The following is a 27866-nucleotide window of genomic DNA, read 5'->3' on the forward strand; positions in this document are numbered from 1 at the left end:
AAAAATCATTTTTCCCTCCACTCATATTCTCTTTTTCTCTCTCTTTCTCTGGATCTCTGCTCTGTCCCCTCCTCTCACTCTGTGCCTCTGGCCCTCCCCATCCCTGGTCTCTGTCCTTCTCTCTGGTTCTCTGTAACGTCCCACGTCTCTGTCCCCTTGTCTGGGTCTCTCCCTCTGTGGGTGTCTGTTCCCCTTCTGAGTCCCTGTGCTTCTCTCTCTTTTCCTCCTCCTGGCTTCCTGGCCCTCTGGGGATCTCCGCCTCCTCTCTCTATTCTTCTTTCTGCCTCTAAAACGCTTCCTTCCATTCTTCATCACTCTTTTTTCTCTCACTCCTTCGTGTCTTCCTTTTCTTTCTTCGTTTGGGTCTCCGTTTGTCTTACTTTTTTCCAGCTCTCATTTTATGCTCTCTGGTCACTTCCCGACTTCTCTCTGGGTGCAGTGGAAAGATCCGGGGCTCTGGTGTGACATGCACCTGCCGTTCAAGACCAGGTTCCCCCAAACCCAGCTGTGCAGTATTCGGGAGGGCTTCCTAACCTCTGAGCCTCCTTTTCCTCATCTGTAATGAGGATTAAACCAGATACACCATGAGAAGACTTCAGCACAGCACCCCGCACGTAGCAAAACGCTTTTATTAGAAAAGAGTTTCTGCTCTCTCGCAGCAGCCTCCAGCAGTTTCTTCAGGGTTTTCTGACTGAGCCCTTCCCGGGAGATCAGCCGGGATCCAGGTTGGGGTGAGAGAAGAGAAGATAGGGGAGCAGGCGTCAGGATCCGGGAGGGCGGGGGCGGAGGTGGGGAGACACCTGGGCCGCCGGTGAAGCGAGGAAGCAGCCAATCAGAATCTGCCTCTCTCCCTAGAGGCCCGCCCGCTCTTCAAGCCGGCCCAACAACGGTGACCATGGCAACCCACTCCCAGCAGCAGCGGAGGTATCTGAACCGCGCATTCCGAACGCAGCTCGTGCGGACCGCGCCCTGATTGGTCTAGAGACGAGGGTGTAGCTGGGCGCTTAGGCGCGCGGGAAGGGGTCGGGCCCGGTGCTTGCTGATTGGCAAGCTCTCCCACAATTTGCATTTCCTGAAGGCGGACTGCGCCCTAATTGGCCCTTAGGCTGTGGGGGTGGGCCTGTTTGTCTTTATTCAGAAAAACGGAATAAGGAAGGAATAACTGTATTCCTCAAAACCATCCAGAGTTGGCCAAATTTTACAAATAAAGAAACGACTCTGCAAGTCAGGAGTAATTTCCCCAAGTTGTCAGTGCTAGTAAAGGACAGAAGGACAAGTGGAACCCAAATCTGTGCAACTTCAAAAAGTCTAGACCTTTCCACTACCCTCATGGAGAAGTGGGATTAAAATGTTAGGAGCAGTTACTATATGCCGGGCACTCTTCTAAATATTGCACCTGTACTGGCTCTTTCAATCTCACAACAGCCCTGTGAGGAGCCTCATCCTCTGCCTTCTGGAAGGCCTGGTAGCTGGGTCTTGGCCTGGCCGCTTCCCATACTCTACTTTCTCCCTGGATCTCTTGCCTAGCATTTGAGGCTTTTCACAAAATGGTTCCCAGAACTCGTCCCCTCTCCCCAGGAAATCTCAGCAATCTCCACAGCTTTGATCACCACCCACAGCTAACACCACCCAGACCCCGTCCAGACTGAGAGCTCAAAGCTCAGGGCTCCAGGCACCTCTTAGAACCCTGACACCCGATCCTCATAAGCTCAGTGTTCCCCTCAACCCACGCCTTCTCATGGGGTCCCCATGTTGGGAAATGCTCCACTGTCTACCAGTCAGTGGGCCAGACCCAAGGGCTGTCCTTGCCCCTTCCCTCTTCATCGGCCTTCACAGCCTTTCAGTCTCCGGCTCCGTCCTTCCCTTCCTTCCATCCATGTGCCCAGCCCAGCTCAGGCCTCATCCTCTCCCATCGGGACCACGGCCCCAGCCTTCCCCCCACTGCCTGCCTCCAGCCTCACTCCGATATTCATCCCCTATACAGGCTCAGATCTCTTTCCCACCCAGAGGTGATTCCGCCCCTTCCCTGCTCACAGCCCTTTCTCGGGCACTGGGAGTAACGTTCAAGCTGCTGTTCAAAACCCTTCATGGGCTCTTGCCACCTTTCTTATTTCTTATCACTCTGTACTGTAGCCTCAAATCCTTCCCTGGCTTCAAATCTTTGTAAAATCCCGGCAACAGGGTGCTGCCTTTGGCTCTCCACACACAGGCTCCTTCCCACCTCCTGGTCTTCACACATACTTTGTTCCCTCTGCCCGTGACACCCTCCCCTGGCCCCTGCTCCCTGGAACCCACCTTACCCATCCTTCAAGACTAAATGCAGAGGTCACTTCGCTGGGAAGAAATCTCTAACCTCCCAGGCCAGGTTAGGAGCCTTCTCTGGGCTCCCACAGAGCCAGCAGCCACCTCTGTCACTACCTGTCTTTAAAGAGGTGTGACTCTGACCCTCCCTTGCTCAAGCCTCTGCAGTGCTGGAAACTGTTCTCTATCTTGACCTGGGTTTCGGTTTCATAGCTGTTTACAAATTTAAAAATGCATCCAGCTGACACTTACGATTTGTCCATTTATCTGTACGTAAGTTACACCTCAATTAAAACTTAACTAAAAACAAGCAATAAAACCTCCTGAAGCTCCCATCATCCTCGGGAGAAAATCAACACTCCTCAGCCTGGCATTGGAGGGCCTCCTCCTCTACAGCTCTATCTTCTAAGGTCTAGCTTAGAAGCAAACAGATGATCAGTCAGTTTGTTGAGTGAACAAATGGCACACTGGTCCATTTCCTGCTGGCCATTTGCACTGGAGTGGACATCGTGCTACATGCCTGGCCCGTATCTCTCTCCCTCTTTCTGCCAGGAGAGGTGCTCAGTCTCCCAGCCTCCCTTGCAGCTAAGGGTGGTCACCCCAAACAGTTCTGGCCAAGGAGACATAAACACAGGTCTGCTGCCAGCTCTGGGAGGACTATTGCTTTTCTTTATAAAAAGGAAGGGAGAGGTCCCCTTCTGCCTGATGTGACATATGAAGCTACAATGCCCACCATCTCCTGAGCACGAGGGAAGGGCCAAGAGAGTCACAAAGAATCACAGCACCCTGGCCCTGAGCTGTGGGTGCACACCTCCTCCTCCAGACTTGTTTTGTGAGGAAAATAAACCCCTAGTGCTTAATTCATTATTGGGCATGTTTTGCTATTGTTAAGAAATGTAGTTGCCAACATTCAACCACCAAGAGATTTCACATAAAAACCCAATACAGGGGTGTGGATCCTGGAGTACTGTGTCTGGGGTCCCCATACTAGGGTAATCCCAAGTGACAGTGGCACAACAATGGGAATAACAGTAAAAAAAGGCGTGGAGAATTCACTGAACTAGATGTTGCTCTGAGGGGCGGGGAGCATGGCTCACACTGGGGGGCGCTGGAGGTAGTAGAGCTGGAGGTGGGGCCAGGTGGGGGGCGAGGACTGGCCGAGCAGCAGGACGGAGAGCAGCAGCAGCAGCAGCAGGCCCAGGACAGGCGCCGGGATCCGCGGGTGCCGAGCGATCCTGGCGGGAGGTGGGACAGTGCTTAGGGCAGGGCCCAGGGGAGCCTGTGGTGTCCCAGCAGTGGGCAATGCCTGATGTCTGACCGCCACCCTCCTTCTGGTGACATCTTGGGGCACACCTGAGCTGCTGGGGGTGCGAGGGGGTCAGGCAGAGCTGGCCCCAGACTGGCCTCATAACTGGGACCAGCCCTTCCACCACGGGCACCAGTGCTCGCTGCAGTCCTGGCTCGGCAGGGCTGCTGGAGAGAGAGGAGGGAAAGGCAATCGCACTGGACTTGTCCTCTGCCCCCAAGTCCCCTCCCAGGCCCCGTGGGTCCCGTTACCTCTCAGGAGGGCTTCCTGGGATGTCTCCAGGATGACGGTCTCCCAGAGGGATGGGGAGGAGATCAGCCTGGAAGGACAAAGGAGACGAACTTGAGTCACTGAGTCCTGGATTGGGAGAGGCCCTCGGTTCAGCCCACTGGACAGAAGTGACCACATGGAAGGGGGTGGAACACAATGGTTCAGGGCAGGAGCTTCCCCGAGACACACGCCGGCTTGGGTTCCCAGCTCTGCTAGCTTCCAGCTGTGTGTCCCTTAGCATGCCATCCCACCTCTCCAGGCCCCTCTTTCCCCATCCGCTGGACACGGATGATGACAGCACCCCTCTCACAGGGCTGAAGGAGAGACTGACGGAGCGAATGCAGGTAAAAACAAAAAAGCAGGAAAGGCCTCAATAACTGTGTGAGCTATTCAGTATTATTATTTCCATTTGGTTCTGGAAGTATCCAAGCTCCCTGAGGGCAGAGGCCCCATCTTCTGGAGCCCAGCCCTGCGTGGGCCTAGTCCAGTGTGGGCTCTCCTCAGGCCTGTCTTCCTGCCTGAGCCAGAAGCAGCAGGCGCTTTAAGATTAAAGCCCCAAATATTCCCCCAGGGGCCACCTCACGCCCCACGCCTCTCTGAAAGCGCGACCCCTGCAGTCTCAGGCTTTCCCATCCACGTCTTTGCTCGATGGATGATGTTGATGGCAATAATACAATAAATAAAGAATCACAGGACACCGGTCCCTACACAACCTTCACCACCACCACCTACTGCGTGCCTGCTCTGTGCCAGGCCCTTTGTGATGCGATCCTTAATCCTCGCCCCCACCCTGCCAGCTGGTGACGACCATCGCCACGCCAGCCGTGAGGAAACTGAGTGGGGCCCCAGTCTCTGTGGAAGGGAGCACGGTGTGGCAGGAGGGAGGCAGGCTTTGGGGTCAGGCTGCTCCGAGAAACCATCTTGGACGGTTTGGACCCTGAAGGATCCTAGGCGCCTGGGGCAGAGCCTGGCACACATTTGGGCTCTCACATTCCTCAACTGAGGACCGCAGGCTCCTCACCTCACCAAATTTCCTTCCCTCCTTTTCCTTGCCTGAGAATCAGGATTGTCACCTGCCGCTGTGAGGAGCAAAGGAGCCAGTGTGTGTGGTCCGGACAGGAGAGCTGTGATGGGCGCTGTGCCCCGAGGGAGTTCTGAGGCTGGCTGGGGAGGGCCCAGCCCCTTGCAGTGTGTGGGCGCGTCTGCGTGTGCATTTTCGCAATCCGGGGGTGTAGCCACATCTGTGAGGCCTGGAGCGTGGCAGCCACAGCCCTGTGTGGGTGCTTGGAGGGTCCCCTGGGAACATTCTGGCCACCCACTGGCCTGCAGGCCTCCCCCCACAGCACTGTCAGCTCTCATTAGCTACAGCGAGGGCCTTGTTATCTCTTGGCCAAATGACTTTTCTGTCCACTCGAGAGGAGGGGTTGCTGAGGAGGAGCTGTGACTGCATCAGCCTCCTCCGAGGGCCTGGAGTGGCTGGGGACCGCCTACCGTGACCCGGGTCTCCGCTTCCTCCTCTTCCTCTCTTCCGGGCAACCTGGGGCAACAGCAAAGTCACTGTAAGCACCCTTCTCCTCTGCCTGGCTCCCACTCGCCCACTGTGGGCGGAACCTTCAAAGCAGGGGTCTTAACGCAGGCCGGGCACCATGGATGGGCCTGCGGGGGTCCTGGGGCCCCATGAGCAAACTGCTGTGTGTAGGTCAGTGGCTCTATTTTTCAGGGGAATTTTCACCCAATTCTCAAAGGAGGCTGCGACCCCTAAAAGGGCCTGGGGGCCGCTTCACCTCACTGGCTTTCTCAGCTACCACTTTCCCAGCTCACCCTCCCGCCAAGATCTAAGGCTTCTGGCTCCCTCACACCCCCAAACACCAGAGACTCAGCCCTCTCTGAGAGCCCAGAGCACGAGCAGACTACCCCCCTCCTCCTTCCCAGTGGGGTGTGCCATTTTCAGCGAGTCTCAGTCTTACTGGGGCTTCGTGGAGGACTGGGACTGCAGCTCAGACCTCCTTGCCTCCAGACTCTAACTGTGTGAGCCCCGCCCCCATCCCAAATCCTTTCTCTTAGATGTGCAAGCCCCAGCCTCTGCCCCTCCTAAAGTCACAGCTCCCTGAGCCCCTGAAATGCCTCTCCGGGGACTCAGGCTTCAAGCTGCCCAGCCCCAACGTCCCTTGGAGACCCAGACATCCACACCACCAGCCAGCACCTTCACTGAGGACCAAGGATCCAGCCTTCCAGCCGATGCCGCCAGCTTCAGACCCATCATCTTCAAGAAACAGCTGTTTCCTCAACTCCCTTTCAGTAAGGCATACAGGCTCAAAGACCCCCAGCCTCCGCCCAGTCAGACACACAGCGGCGTGCTCCTCTCAAGGTCCAAGCCCTCACCCCTAGCTATCTCTAGGGGCCACAGGAGTCACCACCTCCCTCACTCCCAGCCTCCCAATCTGTGGATCATACAGGCCTTGCCCACCGGAAACTCAGAGGTCCAGCTCCGGACCCAGCCCCCACCCGTGTTGCTGCTCAGCCCCGTCTCCTCTCCATTCCCTGGTGACGCAGGGGGAGGTCACAGCTCTGGAGCCCCCATCCCGCCCAATCTCAGCTTTCCCAGACAGGTCCAATTAGAGGCCGTGGCAGGCAGCCTCATTAGTCCCCGCAGCGGCAGCCGGGAGCCTGAAAGAGGGGAGGGGGAGAGGGAAACCACAGGAAACCAGAGGCCCAAGCCAGGGCCCCGGAGGAGGGTGGGCCCGGTCATGGAGTGCTTTCTCTCTCCTCAGAGGCCTGTACATGAGCCTCATAACAGTTGCATAACAATCACAGGGCCGGGGCTCCATGGCATTACTGCCAAATGCTCACACCAAGCCTATCACAAGGTACCCAAGCTGGGATTTGAACCCAGGCTGTCTGAAATCAGAGCCCCTGATGGTCTCCCAACTGCCTGGGTGCTCTCCGGGGGCCCAGCCTGGGTCTCACTCATCCCAAGTTCCCTGGAGGCCTTGGGAGACATGTGTTCAGTGAGAGTGACTGAGGGACTGAGCTGTCTTATCTGCCCGATAAGTGTCGTCTTGTCTAAGGGTCTCCTATATGAATACCACTCCTACAGCACCCCATTCAGGCATCGCCTCCCCAGGAAGCATTCCCCCAAGGTGGGGTCAGGTGCCAGATGTTCTCCCAGAACCGTCTGGGTCAGGGATGGGTCTGACTCATCCTGGTCCACAGGCCCAGGGTTGCCTCAGTGAGTGAATGAGTGAATGAATGAATGAGTGATGTGCGACTCCCTCAGGGCTCTTCCAGTCCTTGTAGTCTATCTGTCTGGGAATCAGGCGTCACCCTAAGGCAGAGGGATGGTTCCACGAGGAGCAAGCTTCTTACCACATCGATCGCTCCCTTCTTCTTTGAGGGTGCACAGGTTCTCCCTGGAAGTTTCTCTGTGGGAAAGAAAAGGTAGGTCTCCCGGGCTGCAACACCTACGAGAATTCACCACCTGCTTCTAAAACCTGCCTTCCTCTTGGGACCCCTCCTCGGGGATGGCTCTATCATCCCCCCAGGAGCAGAGGCCAGAAACCAACCGGACAGTTGTTCTGGATCCCACCAAGCCCCTTTCTCCTTCGGGACCCAGGAGTCCAGGTCCCCCAAACCTCTCACATTCCACAAGCCTCTCACACTCACCTGGGCCCAAAAGGGGCTCAGTGTTTCCCTCCCAAACCCCCTCCTCCTCCCAGGTTCCCAGTCTTGGGGTGGCCCTATCAGCTGCCTCCCTCAGGACCCAGGTCCCTCTCCATTTTCTCCAGAGACATCTCATCCTTGCCTGTGGCCTCAATCACCAACTCAATACCGTTTTCTTTTTTTTTTTTTTGTGAGGAAGACCGGCCCTGAGCTAACATCTATTGCTAATCCTCCTCCTTTTCTCCCCTTTTTCTCCCCAAAGCCCCAGTAGATAGTTGTACGTCATAGTTGCACATCCTTCTAGTTACTGTATGTGGGACGCGGCCTCAGCACAGCCGGACAAGCGGTATGTCGGTGCGCACCCGGGATCCGAACCCGGGCCGCCAGTAGCGGAGCGTGCGCATTTAACCGCTAAGCCACGGTGCTGGCCCCCTCAACACTGTTTTCTAAAGACATCCCTGAGCTTCAGCCTCACACACCCACTGCCTCAGGGCGCTCACCTCATGAGGTCACAAGATAAGTTCAGCCTCTTTCCCTCTTCTCCTTCTTTCCCAGCACCCCCAACCTGCAGCCTGCCTGTCCGCAGCTCCGCCTCCCCTGCCCCAATTCTCTCTGCGCGTCCCCTTTTCTCCATCCCAAGGCCCTGGCCTGGCTCAGGCCTCATCCTCTCCCTCTGGATCGTTGCCCCAGCCTCCTCCCTGGCCTCCCTGCCTCCAGTCAGTCCCCATGTGGCCCCAGAGGGGTCTTTCTACATCCAGACCTGCTCACAGCCCTCCTGTGGCTTGATGGAGAAAAGTACAATCTCTCAGCTTGATTGACAGGGCATTCCTTTCGTGATCTGGCTCTGGTTTCATCTCTCACTAGTCACCCCCAAGCGCTCTCTACCCCCCAAGCATATTATGTGGTTTCATGCCCCTACATCCTTGCACACACTGTTCCCGCTGCCTGAAAGGCCTCTCTTTCCTCACACCACTTAACTCCTTTTTCTTTTTTTCTTCACAATAAACTCAACCGTCAGTTTCCGTGTCATATCTTCCCCAATCTCCCCTGACACAGGTACCTCTTCTCTGGGCTCCCACAGGGCTCGCCCCCACTTCTAGCACACAGATCATCCTGCTTGGGTCCTGCATTGCATGATCTCTCCTACCAGGCCTTGACTGCTAAGAGGCCCAAGCCCCGAGTGACTCCTCTCTGTATCCCTAGGACCCAGCACAGGTGACACCCTGAGGCCTGGGTCAGTCTTCCCCTCGAAAAGGGTGCGACACCTCGCAGCAGAAGCTCACTCTAATTTACACTTCCTCTGAGGATGCGGCTCTGCACCCCACAAGCTGTGTGACCGTGGACATGTGATCTCTCACTGAGCCTCAGTTTCCCAGAAGTAACAGGATGAGAGATGAGGATGCCCACCTCGCAGAGACACTGGGAGAGGTCAATGAGAAATCAAACAAGAGCACTCGTGTCAAAGAAAAACCCAGAAACAACCCAGGGGAAAATGTGAGCAGAGAAATGAGTTTCTCCTTCAAGGATGGCCAACAGCTTTGAAGTGGGATAGTTTTCAAGACAATATAGTGTGGTTTACAGACCTGTTAGCAATATTTTCTTTAAAAAAAAAAGAATTCTTCTAGCACTAATAGATTAAAATCTCACTTTTCGGTTGTGGACACTGAAGAGGAGTTGTGTCAGTTGTTTCAAACAATGTTGAAACATTGTTCAGGTAATTACGGAAGTCATTAAACAATGGCTATTGCTGAGTTTAAGATTTCACAGTGGGCTTGCTAAGCTTTTCTTAGAGGTGCCTTATATTCAAAAGGTAAATGCTGGGCCGGCCCCGTGGCTTAGCGGTTAAGTGCGTGCGCTCCGCTGCTGGCGGCCCGGGTTCGGATCCCGGGCGAGCACCGACGCACCGCTTCTCCGGCCATGCTGAGGCTGCGTCCCACGTACAGCAACTAGAATGGATGTGCAACTACGACATACAACTATCTACCGGGGCTTTGGAGGAAAAATAAATAAATAAAATCTTTAAAAAAAAAAAAAAAGAGTATTTAAAAAAAACAAAAAACAAAAGGTAAATGCTTAATGTATCTTTATGGCAGGAGAAAAAACAGTTCACTTACTCCTTTCCCTGTGTAACATCATTTAAAAAAAATTTTTTTTAACTTTATTTATTTTTTTCCCCAAAGCCCCAGTAGATAGTTGTATGTCATAGCTGCACATTCTTCTAGTTGCTGTATGTGGGACGCGGCCTCAGCATGGCCAGAGAAGCGGTGTGTCGGTGTGCGCCCGGGATCCGAACCTGGGCCGCCAGCAGTGGAGCGCGCGCACTTAACCGCTAAGCCACGGGGCCGGCTCTGTAGCATCATTTTAAATAACATGATTCCTGACAGTGTTTTTTAAATAACAACCACCACCACCACAATATAATTTATGTGTGTGCCTTGTCCACTTTTGTCTACCACACTCGCAGGCCAGGCCCCAGAGGGCAGGGATGGCGTCCTGTCTGGCTTGGGCTCCCTGTCCACCACCCAGCGGGCCCTCAGTCAACATGTGCCTATTGACAGGGGGACAGTGAAGGCACATGGGTCCCAGGCCCAGCGGTCTCAGAGCCCCTCCTGTGCTCACCTGTCCCCCAGTTGGGGCTTCAGGCGGAAACTCAGCTTCCTCACTGGTCTCACTGATGACCTCCTTCCACTGCCACACTCCACACAGAGGGCTGGAGAGCTCGGCAGCTGCCACTTCTTGATTCTGGGAGGGGAGAAGTTGTTTCTGAGGTCAGGGTGGGCCAGATGAAGGCAGGAGACAGGTCAGAGATGGGGATGGAGATGGGCTGAGGTGTGGGAATGGGAGGTGGAAGGGAGCTGGCGTGAGGCTGGGCTGGGAGCGGGTGGAGGCAGGACCCGGAGGGTTTGGTGCCAGGACCAAGGACTGGGTTAGGGATGAGGCTAAGGATTGAGAAGGTCCTGGGGGGAAGTGGGGTAGGGTGAGAGTCAGGGCTGGGTTGGAGTGGCAGCTGGTGGTGGGTTGGGGTGTTCTGAGGGTGCCAGGCCCACCTGCTGAATGGCCTTGATCTCCACACCCAGAGACGGGGGCAGCAGCCTGGTCCAGTCCACTCTTCTCACCTGAGCCCCTTCGGGTACCCTGGCCACACAGTGAGGAGGGGGAAGGCTGCTCCGTGCCTGCCCACCACCTCTCAGTCAGCCTACACTGGGGTGGCTTCCCTGCCCACCTTGGGGCTGGAGGCTGGGGGTCCCTACCTTGGCCTCCCCTCCTGCCTCCTCCACGCCCCGACATTCCACTCACTCATCTGGCCCCTTGTGGGTCTCACTCAGCTGCTCCTCCAAGTGTGAGATTTCCAGCCTCAGTTCCTGGAAAGGAAGGAGTAGGGGACCCCTGGCTCTCTGTTCTTCCCCATCTCCCACCTCTTCCAAGGTCAGTTCCACTCCCCTGACTTCTTTGGGCTCCTCCAGACACATACTGCCAAGGGACAAGGGGAAGAAAGCAGTAACAGAAATTTAAGAAGCCAAAGGGAGACACAGAGCAAGAGGAACCCAGAAGAGAATCTACTAGCCAGGAAAATTAAGAAAAGAAAGGCAGGGCCGGGCCTGTGGCTTGGTGGTTAAGTGCGCGTGCTGCGATGCTGGTGGCCCGGGTTCGGATCCCGGGTATGCATCGAGGCACCACTTCTCCGTTCATCCTGAGGCCGAGTCCCGCATACAGCAACTAGAAGGATGTGCAGCTACGACATACAACTATCCACTGGGGCTTTGGGGGGAAAAAATAAAATAAATAAAATCTTTAAAAAAAAAAAAAAAGAAAAGAAAGGCAGAGATGGAGATACACGGAACAACGAGAAACACGGATAGAAACAGATTCACAGCCAGGCAAGAGACACACGGGGTGTTAGAGACTCACAAAGACCAGGGACAGAGAGAGGAGTCACCCCGGGAGACAGACAAACGAGACCCCGAGAGAGGCAGAGACGCAGAAAGACAAGGAGGGGAGATACAGTGAGAAGACACCACAGAGAATGAAACTGGACAGAAGATGGAGATACGCAGAGTGAGAGAGAGAAAGGAACAGAGGAAAAGTGAAAAGGCAGAGAGAGACAGAAACAAAGGGAGAGACACACAGTCATACAGTAGAGACAGAAGAAACAAGATGAGGAGACTAGGAAAAAGATCGACAGACACAGAAAGAGGCACTAAGTCCTGGAGATGGCAAAAGAGAAGTGGCAACAGTGGGGCCAGGCAGAGGGCCACTGAGGGTGGGCGAGGGCGGCCGGGTTACCTGGGTTGTCGTTCTGTACTCTTCCAAGGTTTTGGCCAGACTCTCCGCATGGCGAGTGCGCTGGGAAAGCCCAAAGCCGACTGAGACTGGGCCCGCCTCCCAAAGACACTGAGGTGGGCGGGGATGGGGACTGGCAGGGTGAGCTCGTGGGAAGACCTAGGGCCTGGGGGAGAGCACTGGGTTTCCAGATCCTGCAGGGTCATGCTTGTGGCCTCTCTGGGCTGCTTATCCAGGGATTAGAGCCAGGCAGGACTTCCCTTTCCAGACTGGGGCAGGAGAGGGGCAGGGGCACATGGAAGCAAATGTTTCCCCCACAGCCCCCTCACCTCCGAGAGGACGGCGTCTCGTTGGCAAATGAGGCGTTCACACTCATAGAGCTGCCGCTGCCAAGGAAGGAGCCTGTTCATCTGTCCATCCTCCCAGGACTCGTCTCAGCTGGCCTGCCCTCCCCGGGCACGCCCTGCTCTCCCAAACCCCTCTCCTCAACCTCCCTCGAAGTCTCTGGACATCAGCTACAGCGGGAGGGATTTCAGCTGAGTTGCCAGGCGGCCCTGGGAGCCTGATGGCTCTCACCAGGCCAGAGTGGCTGAAACTGGAGATGGTAAAAATGGCCCCAGGGGTGGTGGGAAGTTGTCAAGACCCTAGGGAGGAGTGGTACCTTCAAAGCATCCTTCTCCATGGCCAGCTCCTCACTCCTCTTTTTTACTCCATCCCGCTCAGCCAGTAGCTTCCCATTCTGGAAGAAGGAATGACTGGTCATGTCCACTTCAGCAAACGACGATGTTAATACTCACAGCTGACATTTGCCTAACACTTGACGGGCATCAGGCCTCATGCAGAGCACTTATATGTTTTAGCCCATTTAACCCCTCCAACCACCCATCCTATGGGATCTCAGCTTTGAAGTCTCTGTGCATCAGTCGTCTCCCATCTGTGAAAATGGAGATAAGACAAGACCTACTTCACAGGGTTGCTGTGCGGATTAACTGAGCTAATATAATTGCTAACATTTACTAAGCACCTTGCACATGTTAACTCATTTCTTATCCCCTATTTAAAAGATAAAGACAACTCAGGCAAGAAAGGTTGAGCAACTAGCCCCAGGTCACACAGGTGGTAATTCATGCAAATACATGAGCACAAAGAATTAAGAACAGTGCCTCGCCTATATCAACGTTCTGTAAATGTTGTATTAAAAAATATGTTTACACTTTTGTATTATGAATTCTTTAACACACATAAGTAAAAATAATAGCAGATGAATTCCAATTACCCATCACACAGCTTCAATAATTATATAAAGTTTCCCAGTTTATTTCTTCTTTATCCTCCAGATTTTTTGTTTTGTTTAACCAGATTATTTTAAAGAAAATCCCAGGCATTATATGATTTCATCTGTAACTACTCAAGTATTTTAATCTACTTGTGGACTTTTTCCTTTAGCAAAACCACAATACTATCATCACTCTTCACAAAATAAGTAATAATTTCTTAGTATCACCTCACACCCAACTTGTGCTCTTTTGTCGTTCTGCTTCTCTCACAAACGTCTTTTCACATTTAGTTTGTTTGAATGAGGATCCAAACAAGGCCCACCATGGCTTTTGGTTGAAATGTCTCATTTTTTTTCATCTGACAGTGATCCCCCTCCCTAATCCTGGCATGTTTTCGGGCCCTTCATTTGTGGAAGGAATCGGGTTATCTGTTCTGTAGAATTGCTGCATCTGGGTCTGGTTTACCGTGTTCTCGCTCCCTGTGCAGGACGTTCACGACGTTCCTCCCTCTTCATTATTCCTTGTGAACTGGTGGGTAGATCCAGGGCCTTGTCCAGACTCTTGTTCAGTTTTTTGGCAGGAAGATTTCATGGGTGCTGCTATACACGTCCTACTGTGCCATTCAGGAAGAATGTAATGTCTGGCTGTCCCCCCTATTAATGTTCTTACTGTCATCATCCCCAATTTCACAGAGGAAACTGAGGAGTGAAGGGGTAAGAAACTTGGCCAAGGTCACATGGTGAGTAAGCGGACTCAAACCCAAATCCCATTCCAAATCCTGCACTCATAACCCCTAGACACTCCTCTGAGCCAGAAGTGGCCCTGGGTGAGAATGGGGAACCAGCTTTGTCCCTTGCCTCAAGGAGCTCATCACTAGAGGAGGACACGGATACAGAAGCGGATGATGACAACGTGTGAGGTGGGCGGACTCTGATGAGGCCTAGGGCCTGGGCCCTGTGGGAGCCCAAATGACGGGCTTCCTGAGGAGGCACTTCTGGGGCTAAGTCCTCAGGGTGAGGAGAGTTATCCAGGAAAACAAGAGGGTCGGGAGACGGCAGGCCATGCCAGTCAGGAAAGGGGACCCAAGAATAAAATGGCCCAAATTCCAGTCTAGAGTTTCCAGGCACCAAAAACCCAGCAAGTTGCACTGAGTTTCAATGTGAGGTGGTCACTGGGGGAAAGCACCTCGGGGCATGGAGGCAGTCTGACTTCCCTTTGCCACACCCCTCCTCCTGGCGCCCCGGGGGACACCAAGGCCAGCTCCTCCCTCTCTCCAGCCCTGCTGGCTCCAAGGCCTGCATCAGCTGCGTTCCCTCCCTCTCGGTCTCAGCGGGCCAGGGCTGCCAGGTGAAGGGCGGAGGAAGGACAGGCCAGGAATGCTGTGTCAACATCTGTCCACCTGGTGGGATTTGCAGGCTGGATCCTGGGCCACTCGGCAGGGAACCTGGTTACTCAGCCGCTCCTGCCCTCTTCTGCAGTAACCTGAGCCCCACTCCGCAGGTTCTCTGTAGGAAAGCTGAGTGTCTGAGTGTTCCTTACTCCAGCATTATTCTACTGTAACTTGAGAACTCAATCTATAGATGCTCTGTAGGCAGCTGCCTGGAGGGGAAAGGTGGAGCGAGGGAACCAAGAATAGCTCCAGTTTATCGAGCGCCTAGGATGTCCCAGGCGCTGCTCAAGGCACTTGATCTGGCAGCAGGCTTGGGCCAGGAGGAGGGAGAGACTTCTGGCTGCCATTCATCCTGCTTATTCCTTCTTCTGTGTTTGCTGGGGGTCCACTCTCCCCGTGGCCAGGCTGTCCCAGCCTCAGCCCGAGGGTTAAGCAAGACGGAAATCTCAGCAGATAAAGGAGATCCGGCTGGTTAGCCAACCCAGGAGCCATTCTCATGCCCTCTCACTTGTTTGTCTCCCACTCCACAGGCTGAGGAAGGTCAGATATTCTCCCAGCTTCCCTTGCAGCTGGGGGTGTCATGTGATCCAGTTCCGGCCAGTGAGATCTAAGAGAGGTCTGCTGGGGTAGGAGGTGGAGTGGGGGTGCTCCTGGAAAAGCTTTTTCCTGTTCTTAAAAAGAGATGCTCTGGAAGAAACAGTCACATCCTGTCTGCACCCCATGCCTCACACTGTGGCAGCCATCCTGCAGCGAGATTCCTGTTGCCCCAAGGAGGAGAATTTTCACGGAAGAGCCAGAGAACAACAGTGGAAAATTTTTAGATTTAAATGTAAAAGCCACAATACAGATGTAGGACAAAGAGACTGCGGGGCAGGCAGAATCAGCATCATTGCCTGGACTGATGAGGGTGTAGGAGAGTCAAAGAAGAGAGCAATAGAGCTGCGAAGGGCGGGGAGGACTGCGGCGGTTGAACCACGGACGCCCAGGATGTCTGGGAATCTGAGAGAGGTGTTTCCCAGCTCAGTCTCAACCAGCAAGGTGTGCAAATAAATAGAACAGAGATGGCTTGTGAGCAGTTACAGCAGAAAGGGCCCAGTGAGGCCCCTGCAGCCACAAAGAGTCACAGGAAAGCAGCTAAACATCCTCTGTGCCCCTAGAAGGGTGTGGAAGTGGCCGAGCGAGAGCCCCAGTGGCTCATGTGTTGCGGGGTTCAGGCGACGGCCACAACCAGCAGATGCAGCAAGGACTGTATGTCCAGAGACCAGGAGGCAGCGCCAGCCTCCCAGTGGATGCCAGCATGAAGTGGTGACTAAGGCCAAGGACCAGATGGAACAAGGAACATCAATCTCGTGACCAGCAGAGAAAACAGACGTTGAGCGAGGACCGCCGCCTCCTGGAGCACTGAGATGCTGCATGGTCGCCAGCAACTTAGATGCCACCTTGTAGGGGGGTGGTGACGAGTTTCATCAATTGATGAGTTTCAGTTTCCACCTAAAAGCACTAAGCGGATCCAGAATTAACTAAGAAGATGTTTTCTGTCTTGGAATGGCACTTGAATCAGACATGAGGTTGAATGGGGCCTGGTCATATTATATGCTACACCCTGGGCTAAAAGCTCTCATTTAATTCTCACAAGAACTCTGTTGAACAGATACCCTTCTCCCCCATTCTTTGAGAGTAAAACTAAGGCTTGGGAAGAAGTCACATGACTAGAGATTGTTTGTCATGTAAGTGGCAGAGATGGGATTGGAACTTCGGACTTTAAGGCCTGTGTTCTTTCCACCATAAAGAAATACTAATATATGAACAACACTAGCTAACTTTTAGTAAGCACTTCCCATGCATCCTGCCTTGTGCAAAGACTTGACAAGCGTCTTCTTGGTTAAATCTCATACAACCCAACGAGGAATATTCTATTATTCTGCCATTTTCACAGGTGAAGACAATGAGGCACAGAGAGGGGACAGACTGGCCCATGCTTATACAGGCAGTCTTACTGTGAACCCAGGCAGTCCGCCCTGTGCCCCACACTCTGACCAACCATGGCAGTTCTCATATGTGGTGATGTGACCTTCAGGGACATTCACACATTAGCAGGATTCTGTGATCTCCCTCACTAGACTGAAGGGTGCCTGGTCACGGGCTGCTGGGGGTGTATGGGGCAGCACGGGGAGGGCGGGAAGATCCTGAGGACTGGGGAAGGAGTGGAGGTGGGCGCTGGGCCTCAGCTCACCTCCTCCTGCAGAGTCTCCATCTCAGCCACCAGATGCTGCTGCTCCTTTTCCTGAGTAACCCCAGAGAGAGGACAAAGGCTTCTTTTCCCGTCTCCTTGCCCTAATACTGCCCTTCTCCCACCCCTGGGAACACAACTCAGACCTGGGTCATTGAGGACCAGGGCTGGGGGAATGGGCCTGGGGAGGCCTGATGGCTCCTGCTGTCCCCTCTGTCACCAGAGGGATGGCAAGTAGACCTGGCCCCCAAGTCTGGGGCGAGCAGGACTTGGAGTGAGGGAGGAAGCTGGGGTGACCTCTGCCCCTCCCCACTCCATAGTCAGGCTCTGATGCTCAGACTCCAAGAAAGGGGAAAGAAAGAGGCGCCTTTGTGCCCCTTGTCCAGAACCCACCGTCTGCCGGGCCTGGGCCAGGAGGCTGTGATTCTGTTCCTCCAGGCTCTTGGCCAGAGTCTTCAGGTCCTCCAGCTCCTCATCCACAGCCTTGGCAAACTGCAGAGCCTGCTGGGTACTGAGTGCGGACGGGGGCAGGTGGGCCACACAAGGGAAAGGAGGGCAGAGACCACAGAGATAGATCACTCGGAGAGACAGAAACAACAGAGAAATCCCAGACAGAGACCCAGAGAGAGGGGGATGGAGATGCAGAGAGAAAAGGGGGAAAAACACTGAGTGTTGGGGGCAGAGACCCAGTTCTACCTAAAAGACTAAGGAGGTGGGACAGAGATCTAGAGACAGTGGGAGACTAAACTAGGGGGAACATGACAGACACGAGGAAGACAGAGCACAGGGAAAGGAACAGGCTGCTGATATGGAGAATCAGAGAAGGAGAGAGAGGTCTGAACCCTAGAAGCTGAGAGACAAGAACAGGGAGACACAAGAGAGAAAGAGAAGACAGACAGAGGAAAAGAAGAAGGGGACAAGCGCAGGGTCAAAGACACGGAGCAGGTGGTGCAGAGAGAGCGAGCCTGGGGCTGAGGGCAGGAGGGACACAGGGGCACCAGGAGGGTGGACCTGGGGCCCGGCCCACCTGCGAAGCTGCTTGCGCAGGGCCACGATCTCCTCCCCGAGGCGTGCAGACCCCTCCTCGGCCGTCTCCACACTGCGCTGCAGTTTGGCGTTCTCCCCCGCCAGCCGGCGGTTGCTGAGCTCCAGGTCCTCCAGGCTGCTTAGCAGGTCAGCTGTGGCGGGCCTGGGGGCAGGGAAGGGCGGGGGTCACCGCCCACAGCCCCTTCTAGCTTCCCAGGTTGGCCAGGTGGTGGTGGTGGGGAGATATGGCTCTTCTAGAGGAGGAGGAACAGGAGAGAGACTGCCCTACTCTCCCTGAGCTATTAGCACAGCCCCTGTCCCTCACCCACTCCCCAAAGGACCCCAAACCCTGTGCCACGACCCAGGCAGGCTGGAGGGCACGGGGCAGGAGGAGGGCAGGGAGGGGCCTGAGGATAGGTACAGCTCAGGTCTGGGGTCTTCGCCTCCGAAGCTCTCCAGGTTGGCTGGTTCCTCTGCTTCTGGGCATCCTGGAGGGAGACAGACAGAGGGTGGTGGGATCCCCGGTGGCCTTAGATGTGAGGGTGCCCCCGGACTCCGGGCTTGGTCCTCCTCTGGCCTCCACCCTCACATTTGCTCTGGGGATCTCATCTGCCCCCGGGGCTGCAATGACACCCACCAGGCCTCTTGCTCATCTGTACCTTGAGCTCAGGCTGGATCTCCCCACAGCCCCCAACTGCTCACATTCATCACACCTGACTCTGGGCAGCACCTCAATTGCCCCAGAAGCTGTTTCTCCTCACAGTGCCCCTCCCCACCAAACCACTAGGCTGTCCTGGCTCCCACGCTCTTCCTCACCCCTAGTCTACCAGAGCCCAGGCCCTGTCCCCCTCCTCCCTGACTTTCTCTGCTCCGCTCTCCTCTCCATCCCCACACCCCGTCCTGGCCCAGGCCTCACCGTCTCCCCCTGGACCCTCACCATAGCCTCCTGGCCTCCAGCCTGTCTCCCCCTGGACCCTCACCATAGCCTCCTGGCCTCCAGCCTCTCCCTCCTGTCCTGCCCCTACTCAGCCCCAAAGGGGTCTTTCCTCATCTGGAGGTGGCCTGCCCCTCCCCTGCTCACAGCTTTCCCCTGGGCCCCAAGCCTGGTTGGAGGAGGTTCAACAGAACGTCAAGAAAGCTGTATGTTTTTGCTTTTCTTTTGCTTTTGTAAGGCTGGAGAAATATAACATGAATACTTTCTTATGGAGCACCTCCTACGTGTGAGGTCCTAGGGATACAATGGTGAGCAAACCAACCAACCAAACAGCAGGGCAGGTAACTAATTAGATAATCAGATTTCCACAGGAAGGAAATGAAAGTTTGTGCATGAGTGAGCTGGAGAGTAAGTGACCCTAGCCTGGGGCATCCCTGAGGTGTGAAGGATGAGGGAAGGCTGGAAAGTTGAGGCTGGGAAGGCAGCTTGTGCCAAGGCCCAGGCGCGTAGGCAGGCAGGCAGGCAGGCACGCGGCACATTCGAGGAAGAGCAAGGCCACAGTGGGGAGGGGCCGGCTCCATGACCAGAATGATGACCATGAGAGGTGGGAGCGGCCTGTGGGTCTCTATAATAGGGCTGGTGTTGAGAGGAGTTGGAAACAACCCTGCAGCAAAAAATCTCCCCAAAGCTCAGGGAAGGTGGGGAGGCAGTCATGGAGGCACCTAGAAAGCCAAACTCAGCTCCAGGTTAGAGCAAAGGTCTCCAGGTCCCACCCTATCCACTGCTCTGTCCCCGGGTGGGAAGTCCCCCCACCGTCTGACCCTGGGCCTGCCTGCTTCATTCTATATATAGCAATCTCACCAGATGGCAGTTGCTGGGAGGTCAGGGCCCCCTCGAAGGCAGTCTCCTCTTCCAGCTCTAATCCCCTGTATCAAAGGGATGAGGCTTAGAGCTCCTGCAGCCACCCCCCAATCCTGACCAGCCACCAGCAGCAGGAGGACTGCAGGTGGCGGGGGGAGGGGCCAGGTCAGGTGAAAGTGAGCACCGTGGGGAGGAAGGTGAGGCCAGATGGCAAGCGCCTGGGGCCAGATGGAAAAGCAGGAGAGGCAAGGACTGGGTTTGGAGAAGGGATGGGGAGGGCCGCTGTCAGGCCCCCAACATCCCCCTTCTCCTCCTTCCAGCCCCTTTTATTTCTGCCTCCTAGACCCTCTCTGCCTTCCCATCGCAGGCACTTTGTCCTCAGACCCTCCCCCTCTCCCCCAACCCCACCTCTTTACTTTTCTCTCCTCCTCAGTCTCCTTCCAACCACACTAGGTCCCTGTGCCCAAAGGGCGCTGGCTGCAGTGAGGAGACATAAGGTTAGATCTTAGGAAGGACTTCCCATGGGAGGATGGAGGTACAAGGACCCACCCATCCAGCTGACAGGCAGTGATCCAGTCCCGCATGACGACCAGGAAGGTGTCCAAATCCACGGTGGCCTGAGGCCCCTCTCCGTTGGGGTCCAGGCTGCAGGCCAGTGTTTGGAGGCGTGCATCCTGGGGGCTCTGTCCTGTCACAGCCTCCAGGTAGGCTAGTACGTGGGTCACAGCCACAATGCCTGGGGACAGAGCATGCCATGAGGGAGTCTGGGGCAGGTGGGGGTAGGGCTTGGGGACAGGCGATGGCTTGGAAGTAGGATGTCACTGACTGGGCTGGAGGCCAAGACACCTTGAACAAGTCTTTTCCCCTCCTTTGAGTCAACTTTACACCTGGAAATGGGGCCCAGTCATCCTCACTCACAGGGTGGACCAAAGAGGACCACAGTGGCTGCCCTCCTGCCTTCTCCCAGGCCCCAAAGCCCCACCCTCTTCTGTTAATGTCCCCCAAGTTTTCCTCCCCTCACTGTCCTCGGCCTGAAAGGCCTCTATCCCTTTATCCACTTCCTTCCTGAAGCTTCCCACAATCACCCACTTTGTCCTGCAGGACCCCCAAGAAGGGGCCCTAGCCCATCCCTCCCTCTATGGCTCCCCAGTTGCTGCCCCCCATCTCCGTCCAGTATTACTCCCCATCTCTCCCACACCCAGCGGTGCCCGCCCCCACCCTGCCCCTCCCACCTGTCTTCTGGGGGTCACAAGCTTCAAACGTGGAGTTGAGTATTTGCTCCTCTAAGCTGAGCGGCATCCCCAGGGTCCCCTCCTCTGGCTGGTCCCAGAGGTATACTGAGGAGACAAGAGGGCCAGCCCACTGGTGAGGAGGGGGACAAGGAGAGAAGAGGAGTGAGCCCAGGTCCTGGGCTCCTGAACAGGGGAGGGAATTTATTCCGAGCTGCCTGGAGTTGGGGCTGGTGGGGAAGAGCAGGAAGCTTTGGGTGGGGGCAGCAATGAGAGGGTCTTCGAGTCACAGCCCCTACGCACACACACGGGGATGTGGGGCCCATCTTTCAGGCCAGGAAGTGCCCCCTGCTGTCTAATCTTTTGTGTCTAATCTGCTCAAGAGCCCAGGTAACTAATGAACGAATGCTCCTGAGATCACTCTTTCCTCCTCTCTTCCCTTGCCTCCCAGGCTCGGCTCAGAGGGGGCTGGAGGCGGGGGAGGGCAAAGAAGAGAGGATTCTGGGAGGAGCAGAGAGTGAAGGGAGGGCCCGGGAGCAGGAACAATCCAATAACTCAAGGGCAGCCTGGATCGATGCGCCGGCCGCATCTCCGGTCTCCCATCCCCTGGGAGGCCAGGTCTCTCGCCTCCCTGGATCCTCGAGGGGAGGCTGGCGTTGTCAGAGCCCACAGCCGGGGAGATGGGGTGATCTAGGCAGGATGGGCGGTGGGGGAGTGGTTAGGAGCTGGAGCGTCACAGTCAGGCTGACATGGGCTCAGAGCCCAGCTGCATGACTGTGGGCAAACTGCTTCTCCTTTTGGAGCCTCAGCTTCCCCACAGGTAAAATGGGCAGGTAGAGTGATCCTCCTCCCCAAGGCTGGGAGGGTTAGGTCTATGCATGTGAAGAGCCCACACATACACACAATGTGAATGTCCCGGCTCTGTCCACTGCTGTGTCCACAGCGCCTGCATATAGTAGGCACTCAATAAATGCGCCAAGATATAGGAGGAGATCCTCTACTCTAGGAGCCACTGAGACAGCCCAGCCTCTTCCCCAGGGTTGGAAGTGACCCTCGAGACTCCCCGCCCTGCCTTTGGACAGCTGGGTATAGCAGCAGGCTGAGCACGGGCTGCAGAGTCTAGCAGACCCGGGAAGCAACCCAGGCAAGGGACTCAGCCTCTCCGAGCCTGTTTCTTCCTCCGGAAAATGGGGTTGGTCTCACCTCCTTCCAAGAGAAGAAATGAGAGACAATCTGGAAAGGCCTGGGCAGAGAGACCGGTACGTGGTGGAAGCTCAGTAATAGAATGGAACACGTATTCGGCATTTAATAGGTGCCATGCCTCTTCTAAGTGTTTTGCACGGACCATGGTGGCTGCTATTATTCGCCCCACTTTACAGATGAGGATACCCAGGCACAGAGAAGTTAGGAACTTGCCCAGGGTCACCTGTTCCACACGAGTGCCCTTTCTCAGCCCTCTAACTCTTCAAGGGTTCTTCATAGTGAGCTAACATTCAGCCCCCTTGAGTTTGAGTCCACGTTCCTAGGGAAGGGGAGCAGGAACCCACATCAGGGGAGACGCCAGGGCCCATGCCCGGAGCTTTACGGGCACTCTCGTTTCCTCCTCTCACCGTGCTCCCCATGTTATGGAGGAGGACGCTGAGGCCCAGTGAGGTCACAGGCCCAACAAGGTCACTCGCCCAGAGCCGCTCAGCCAAGGAGAGCCAGGAGGAGTCAACCCAGGACTGTCTGGCTCCACATCTCAGGGGCCCTGAGGATCCGCACGTGTCTACAGTCCCTTCCCAGGGTCCTCAGGAGGATGTCACTCTGCTTCTCTCCTGTGCTCTTTCCTGTACTTCCTTCCTCAGTGTCTCTACCTCACTCTGTGTGTCTCTGTCCCTGCCCTTTTCTACTTTTCTCTCTGGCTCTTTCTCTCCCTCTTCCTTCCCATCTCTCTCTCCCCTAAGCCCCGCCTCTTGGTCTCCCTGTCCTTTGCCCCATTTTCTTCCCTGTGTTTCCGTCTCTGTGCTTCTCTTCCCATATCTCAGTGACTCTCCATTCCCCGAACCTTCTCTCTCTTTCCTCTGCTGCCTTTCTGGCTCTCTCCCCCCCTGCCTTCCTCTGTCTCCATCTCTCCTGGGTGTGTCCCTCTCTTTCCTTCAGGAGCCTCCCGAAGCTGGCTCAGCCCTTTCCCACGGGTTCCTCGGTAGCCGCACGCCCTCTGCTGGTGCCGGCAAAGTTTACATGTCGGTTACTCCATCAGCCTGCCCTCAGGTTCCTTCACCGAGGTGTCTACGTTCCGCCTTCCCACCTGGAAAGCCTCCTGAGGCCTTGAGAAAAGACACAGGCTCTGCTGCTGGATGCTGGGAGCCTCTAAGAAAGGGACCCTGCTGCTGCCCTGGGGTGGGAGCCTCCTCCCCCATCACATGGGGCTCTCCCACGTAGATGAGTTTCAGAGAGCGCCACCCAGCATCTTCCTCGCGAAGCCGGCTGTCATACCTAGAGGGTCTGCGTCCTTCCAATCACTCAAGGACAGTAACTGAGCTCCTATTCCATGTCAGGCATCGTTCTGGGGCAGCGTAACCAACAGGGAGGGCAGCTCCTCGCCACAGGTGCTTCTTGAGCACTTGATCTGTGGTGAGTGTGAACTGAGATGCTCTGTTCGTGTAAAGTACGCACCAGATCATGAAGACTTACTATGAAAAAAAAGAGAATCTCTCCAACATATTTTTATACTGATGATAAGCAGAAAGGAGATGATTTGGGACATATTAATTAATTAATTATTATTATTATTATTTTTGTGAGGAAGATCAGCCCTGAGCTAACATCCACGCCAATCCGCCTCTTTTTGCTGAGGAAGACCGGCTCTGAGCTAACATCCATTGCCAATCCTCCGTTCTTTTTTTTCCCCCAAAGCCCCAGTAGACAGTTGTATGTCATAGTTGCACATCCTCCTAGCTGCTGTATGTGGGACGCGGCCTCAGCACGGCCAGAGAAGCGGTGCGTCAGTGTGCGCCCGGGATCCGAACCCGGGCCTCCAGTAGCGGAGCGCGCGCACTTAACCGCTAAGCCACGGGGCCGGCCCGATTTGGGACATATTAAGTTAAATAAAATCTATTATTGCCACTCATTTTGCCTGTTTCTTTTAAATGTGGCTCCTAACAAAATGTAAAATGACATACATGGCTCGCCTGTTGGACACGCTGCTCTAGGGACGGGGATACCAGAGTGACTAAAATGACCCTGCCTTGTAGACCTCATGCTCCAGTGGGGGAGACAGACTAGATGGACAGACAAACAGATGTCGGTGCTATGAAGAGAAGTGAAGCAGGAAAGGGGAGACAGCGTGACAGGCAGCTGCTTTACAGAAAGCAGAGATCTGAAGGAAGTGAGGGGGAAGCCCGCAGGTCCCCGGGGCAGGGGAAAGCTCCTGCAAAGGCTGCTGCTCTGGCCTCCCTAGAGCAAATGCGACAAGGTGTCCAGACCGGAGGGCACACAGCAGGCACTTAATCAACGATAGCTCTCTGTCTCCCACCCTGCACCAAGGTGGAGGCTCAGCCAGCCCAAGCCACCTCTCCAAAGTCCCCGCGTCACAGCCTGGTGCCCCCTTCACCCACTACTTCCTCCTTATCCTCCCATGGGACAGACAGGGGCCCAGCCACCTACTTTCTGCAGCGGCGGGGCTGCCCGCCCGGCTCTCTGGCAGGTCCATGGGCCACTGCCTCTGCTCTGCAGCCGCTGGCGAAGCTAAGAGCCTCCCTCCATCACTGGGACAGACCGACAAAGCACCGGCGGCCCCGAGAGCTCCTGCAAGGACAAACAGAGAACGGCCTCCTCAGACCAGCCACCCGAGGATGGGGACCCGTGCTGCCCTTCCTGTGCCCCGGGCCACTCTGGGTTCTCAGAACCTGTTTGCCCACCCTGCCTCGACCAGAGCAGCGCCTGCTCAGACCTGTTTTATGGATTGGAGGTGTGGGCTGGGAAAATGGGGGCCTGAGGAGCGGGCGGCGGAGATCAAAGGGGGGCTATTGGGCGGGGGTCACTTGCCTCCCCTCCTCCCCACAGCTTGTTAAGCCCTCAGCCCTGCTCCCACCTAGTGACTCTACCCTGTCCCCTCCTCTCCCTCTCTACAGCTCTGGGTCAGGCCGCCATCCCTCCCCCAGGGCCCCTGTACCAGCCTCCCCCTCCAGTCCATCCCCACAGGGCCCCAGAGCTGACCTGTCCCTCCTTTGCTCAGTGTTCTTCTACGGCTCCCCAGCACCCAGGGGACAGAGCCTAGACCCTGGACCTGGCATTGAAGGCCCTGCACGGCCTGGCCCCACCTGTCTCTCCACTCCAAATCACACTTGCTGCTCCAGCGACTCAACTGCATGCTGTTCCCCAAAGGCTGTTCCCCCCTCTGGGTCTCTGCCTCGGACACCCTCCTCACCAGCCCTTCCTGTCTCGGCTCACATGTCCCCTCTGCTGGAACAATGTTTCTGAACAAGGTGCTGTCCCTGGGCTCCCCCACCACCCTGGGCTACTGACATTCTTGCCAGGTCAGCCTGTATTTGGAGCTGCTGGCCTTTCACTGGAGTTTGATCCCGCTCCTTCCCTGCTCCCAGCCCTCCCATGGCTCCCGAGTGCCCTCAGGACTAAGTCCCAGCCCCTCAGGCTGGCGTGGCACACAGTGGTCCCTGCAACTCCTTGCCTCTTTTTCTCACTTTTCCCTCCATTGGCCGATCTCCAGGTTGCTCACCCCCATCACGGCCATGGGAGCTTAGCATCTTCCCACGGTCCGCCCAGGACCAGGCCACGCACGCACCATCCTCACCCGTGGCCCCCGCCCTGGTGACAGCTCCCCTGGGAGCCTTCCCCGAGTCCCTGGAGCAGTTAGGGGTCCCCTCCTCTGTGCCCTGACAACGCCCTGTCCTGCCTCCGTGATAACCAGCTTGACCACACGACTTGCTGTCCCACCTCCAGGACACTTTCAAGAGTGACAGGGGTGCTATTAATAATCACACTGGACAGCGGTGCCCCTCGAAGCTGAACTGGGCACACGGGGGCAAATAGTCACAGAGGGTCACTTGGGACCTGTGTGTCCTCCCCCCACCGGCTCAGCCCCTTTCCTCACCAAGCACTCCCCACTCCCTGCTCTCCCTGGCGCCAGACGGGGTCCACGGCCATGGAGGGCACACTTCTTGGTGGCTTTTAGAACGTCCTAGAAAAAGGGGTCTTTGAAGAGAGACCCTTCCACGGTTTGGACGAGCCCGGAAAGTGCATAAGTGGGGTGATGGCCGTGGGGCCTCAGTGGGGAAGGGTCCCTGCGAGGCTGCCGACCTGCACTGGGGGCTTCTGACAGGGTTCGGGGACAGACTCCTGGTGGGGGAGCAGGGGGGTGCTGGGTGATCTTGGGGGTCTCTGACGGGGAGACTTGAGCAGGAGGACCTAGGCAGGGATTCTGCGGGGAGCCTCCAGCTGGGTTTCTGGGGGTGAGGGCTGTCTCTGACTGGGTTTCTAGGGGAGTCTCTGGATTCCTGGGGATCTCTGCCTGGGTTTCTAGGGGGGTCTGTGGATTCCTGGGGATCTCTGGGTTTCTAGGGGGGGTCTCTGGATTCCTGGGGATCTCTGGGTTTCTAGGGGGTCTCTGGATTCCTGGGGATCTCTGGGTTTCTAGGGGGTCTCTGGATTCCTAGGGATCTCTGACTGGGTTTCTAGGGAGATCTCTGGATTTCTGGGGATCTCTAACTGGGTTTCTAGGGGGGGTCTCCGGATTTCTGGGGATCTCTAACTGGGTTTCTAGGGGGGGTCTCTGGATTCCTGGGGGATCTCTGACTGGGTTTATAGGGGTGTCTCTGGATTCCTGGGGATCTCTGGGTTTCTAGGGGGTCTCTGGATTTCTGGGGATCTCTGACTGGGTTTCTGGGGGTCTCCTGATTCCTGGGGATCTCTGACTGGGTTTCTAGGGGAGTGGTCTCTGGATTCCTGGGGGATTTCTGACTGGGTTTCTGGGGGGGGTCTCTGGATTTCTGGGGATCTCTGACTGGGTTTCTAGGGGTGTCTCTGGATTTCTGGGGATCTCTGACTGGGTTTCTAGGGGGTCTCTGGATTTCTGGGGATCTCTGACTGGGTTTCTAGGGGGGTCTCTGAGGGATCTCTAACTGGATTTCTGGGGGTGGTCTCTGGATTTCTGGGGCACCTCTGACTGGATTTCTAGGGGTGTCTCTGGATTCCTGGGCAGATCTCTGACTGGATTTCTAGCAGGGGGGTCTCTGGATTCCTGGGCAGATCTCTGACTGGATTTCTAGGTGTGGGGGGGTCTCTGGATTCCTGGGCAGATCTCTGACTGGATTTCTAGGGGTGTCTCTGGATTCCTGGGCAGATCTCTGACTGGATTTCTAGGGCGGGGCTCTGGATTTCTGGGGGTGTCTCTGACCGGATTTGCTAGGTCTCTGATAGGTTTTTGGGGAGGGGAATCCGACAGGATTTTTGGTGGGTTTGAGAAGATTTCTGGGGCTCTCTGACAGAACTTTTGGGGTCTCTGATAGGATTTGGGGAGGGAGTCTAATAGGATTTTAGGGGGGGTCTCTGACAGGCTCTGAGGGAGAAGTCTGACAGAACTTCTAGAAGATTCTGAGAAGATTTCCGGGGTCATTTATACGATTTCCTGGTGGGTTCCTTTCAGTATTTCTGAGGGTATTTGGTCGGGATTTCAAGAAGAATTTTAGCAAGATTTGGAAGGCCCTGATATTGGGGACTCTCCTCTACGACTTGGGGGCTTTGCCAGGACTGCGGGCGGGGCTCTGACAGAGCTTCTCTGGGGAACCTCGCTGCAGCCAGGGCCAGGGCTCACCTGAGGCCACGTCCCAGTCTCGGGACACAAACGAGACCGACGAACAAACAACGGCAGTTACGTGGAGAGCAGGTGCGCGTGCGCCGTTCCCGCCAGAAAAAGCAAAGAGGGCGGGGCGGGGCCGAGAGCTCGCGTGTCGCCCAAACCCCGTCCCCCCGGGTTCCTCCCCCGACGCAGGCGCACACCGGCGGAAGGCGCGCGCCGGTCTAGTCGGTTACCTGCAACAGTGAGGCTGCGCATGCGTCTGGCTGCCCGGGCGCGATCCCAGCCTGGTGGAGCGGGCGCAT

General features: G+C 55.8%; 1 protein-coding gene across 7 annotated transcripts; it reads right to left on the reverse strand.

Annotated features, from left to right (window-relative positions):
* Positions 1-73: 73 nt before the first annotated feature.
* On the reverse strand, positions 74-27730 carry KASH5 (KASH domain containing 5). 7 transcript variants are annotated; one of them, XM_087421370.1, is made up of 21 exons: positions 25861-25901; positions 24414-24554; positions 20769-20873; positions 20086-20272; positions 19537-19601; positions 18163-18229; positions 17743-17904; positions 17109-17226; positions 16719-16769; positions 12480-12557; positions 12148-12204; positions 11822-11881; positions 10835-10899; positions 10585-10672; positions 10157-10279; positions 7244-7299; positions 6081-6169; positions 5369-5414; positions 3859-3926; positions 3399-3536; positions 74-800 (listed from the first exon to the last, which is right to left on the reverse strand). In XM_087421370.1, exons 2-21 carry the CDS (start codon positions 24457-24459, stop codon positions 553-555), a joined length of 1917 nt encoding a protein of 638 aa, XP_087277496.1. In that variant the 5' UTR covers positions 24460-24554; positions 25861-25901; the 3' UTR covers positions 74-552. The 7 variants fall into 7 exon arrangements, 5 of the variants coding, with proteins under 5 accessions (XP_087277496.1, XP_087277494.1, XP_087277495.1 ...); XM_087421369.1 differs by lacking the exon at positions 25861-25901 and adding an exon at positions 27580-27730 and having other exon boundaries at positions 75-800; XR_015549463.1 differs by lacking the exons at positions 74-800; positions 25861-25901 and adding exons at positions 3655-3771; positions 24966-25081 and having other exon boundaries at positions 3405-3536.
* Positions 27731-27866: the final 136 nt, after the last annotated feature.

This window comes from Ceratotherium simum, chromosome 33 (genome assembly GCF_057802395.1).
Source record: "Ceratotherium simum simum isolate JZ-2026a chromosome 33, ASM5780239v1, whole genome shotgun sequence".
Classification (NCBI taxonomy): Eukaryota; Metazoa; Chordata; class Mammalia; order Perissodactyla; family Rhinocerotidae; genus Ceratotherium; species Ceratotherium simum.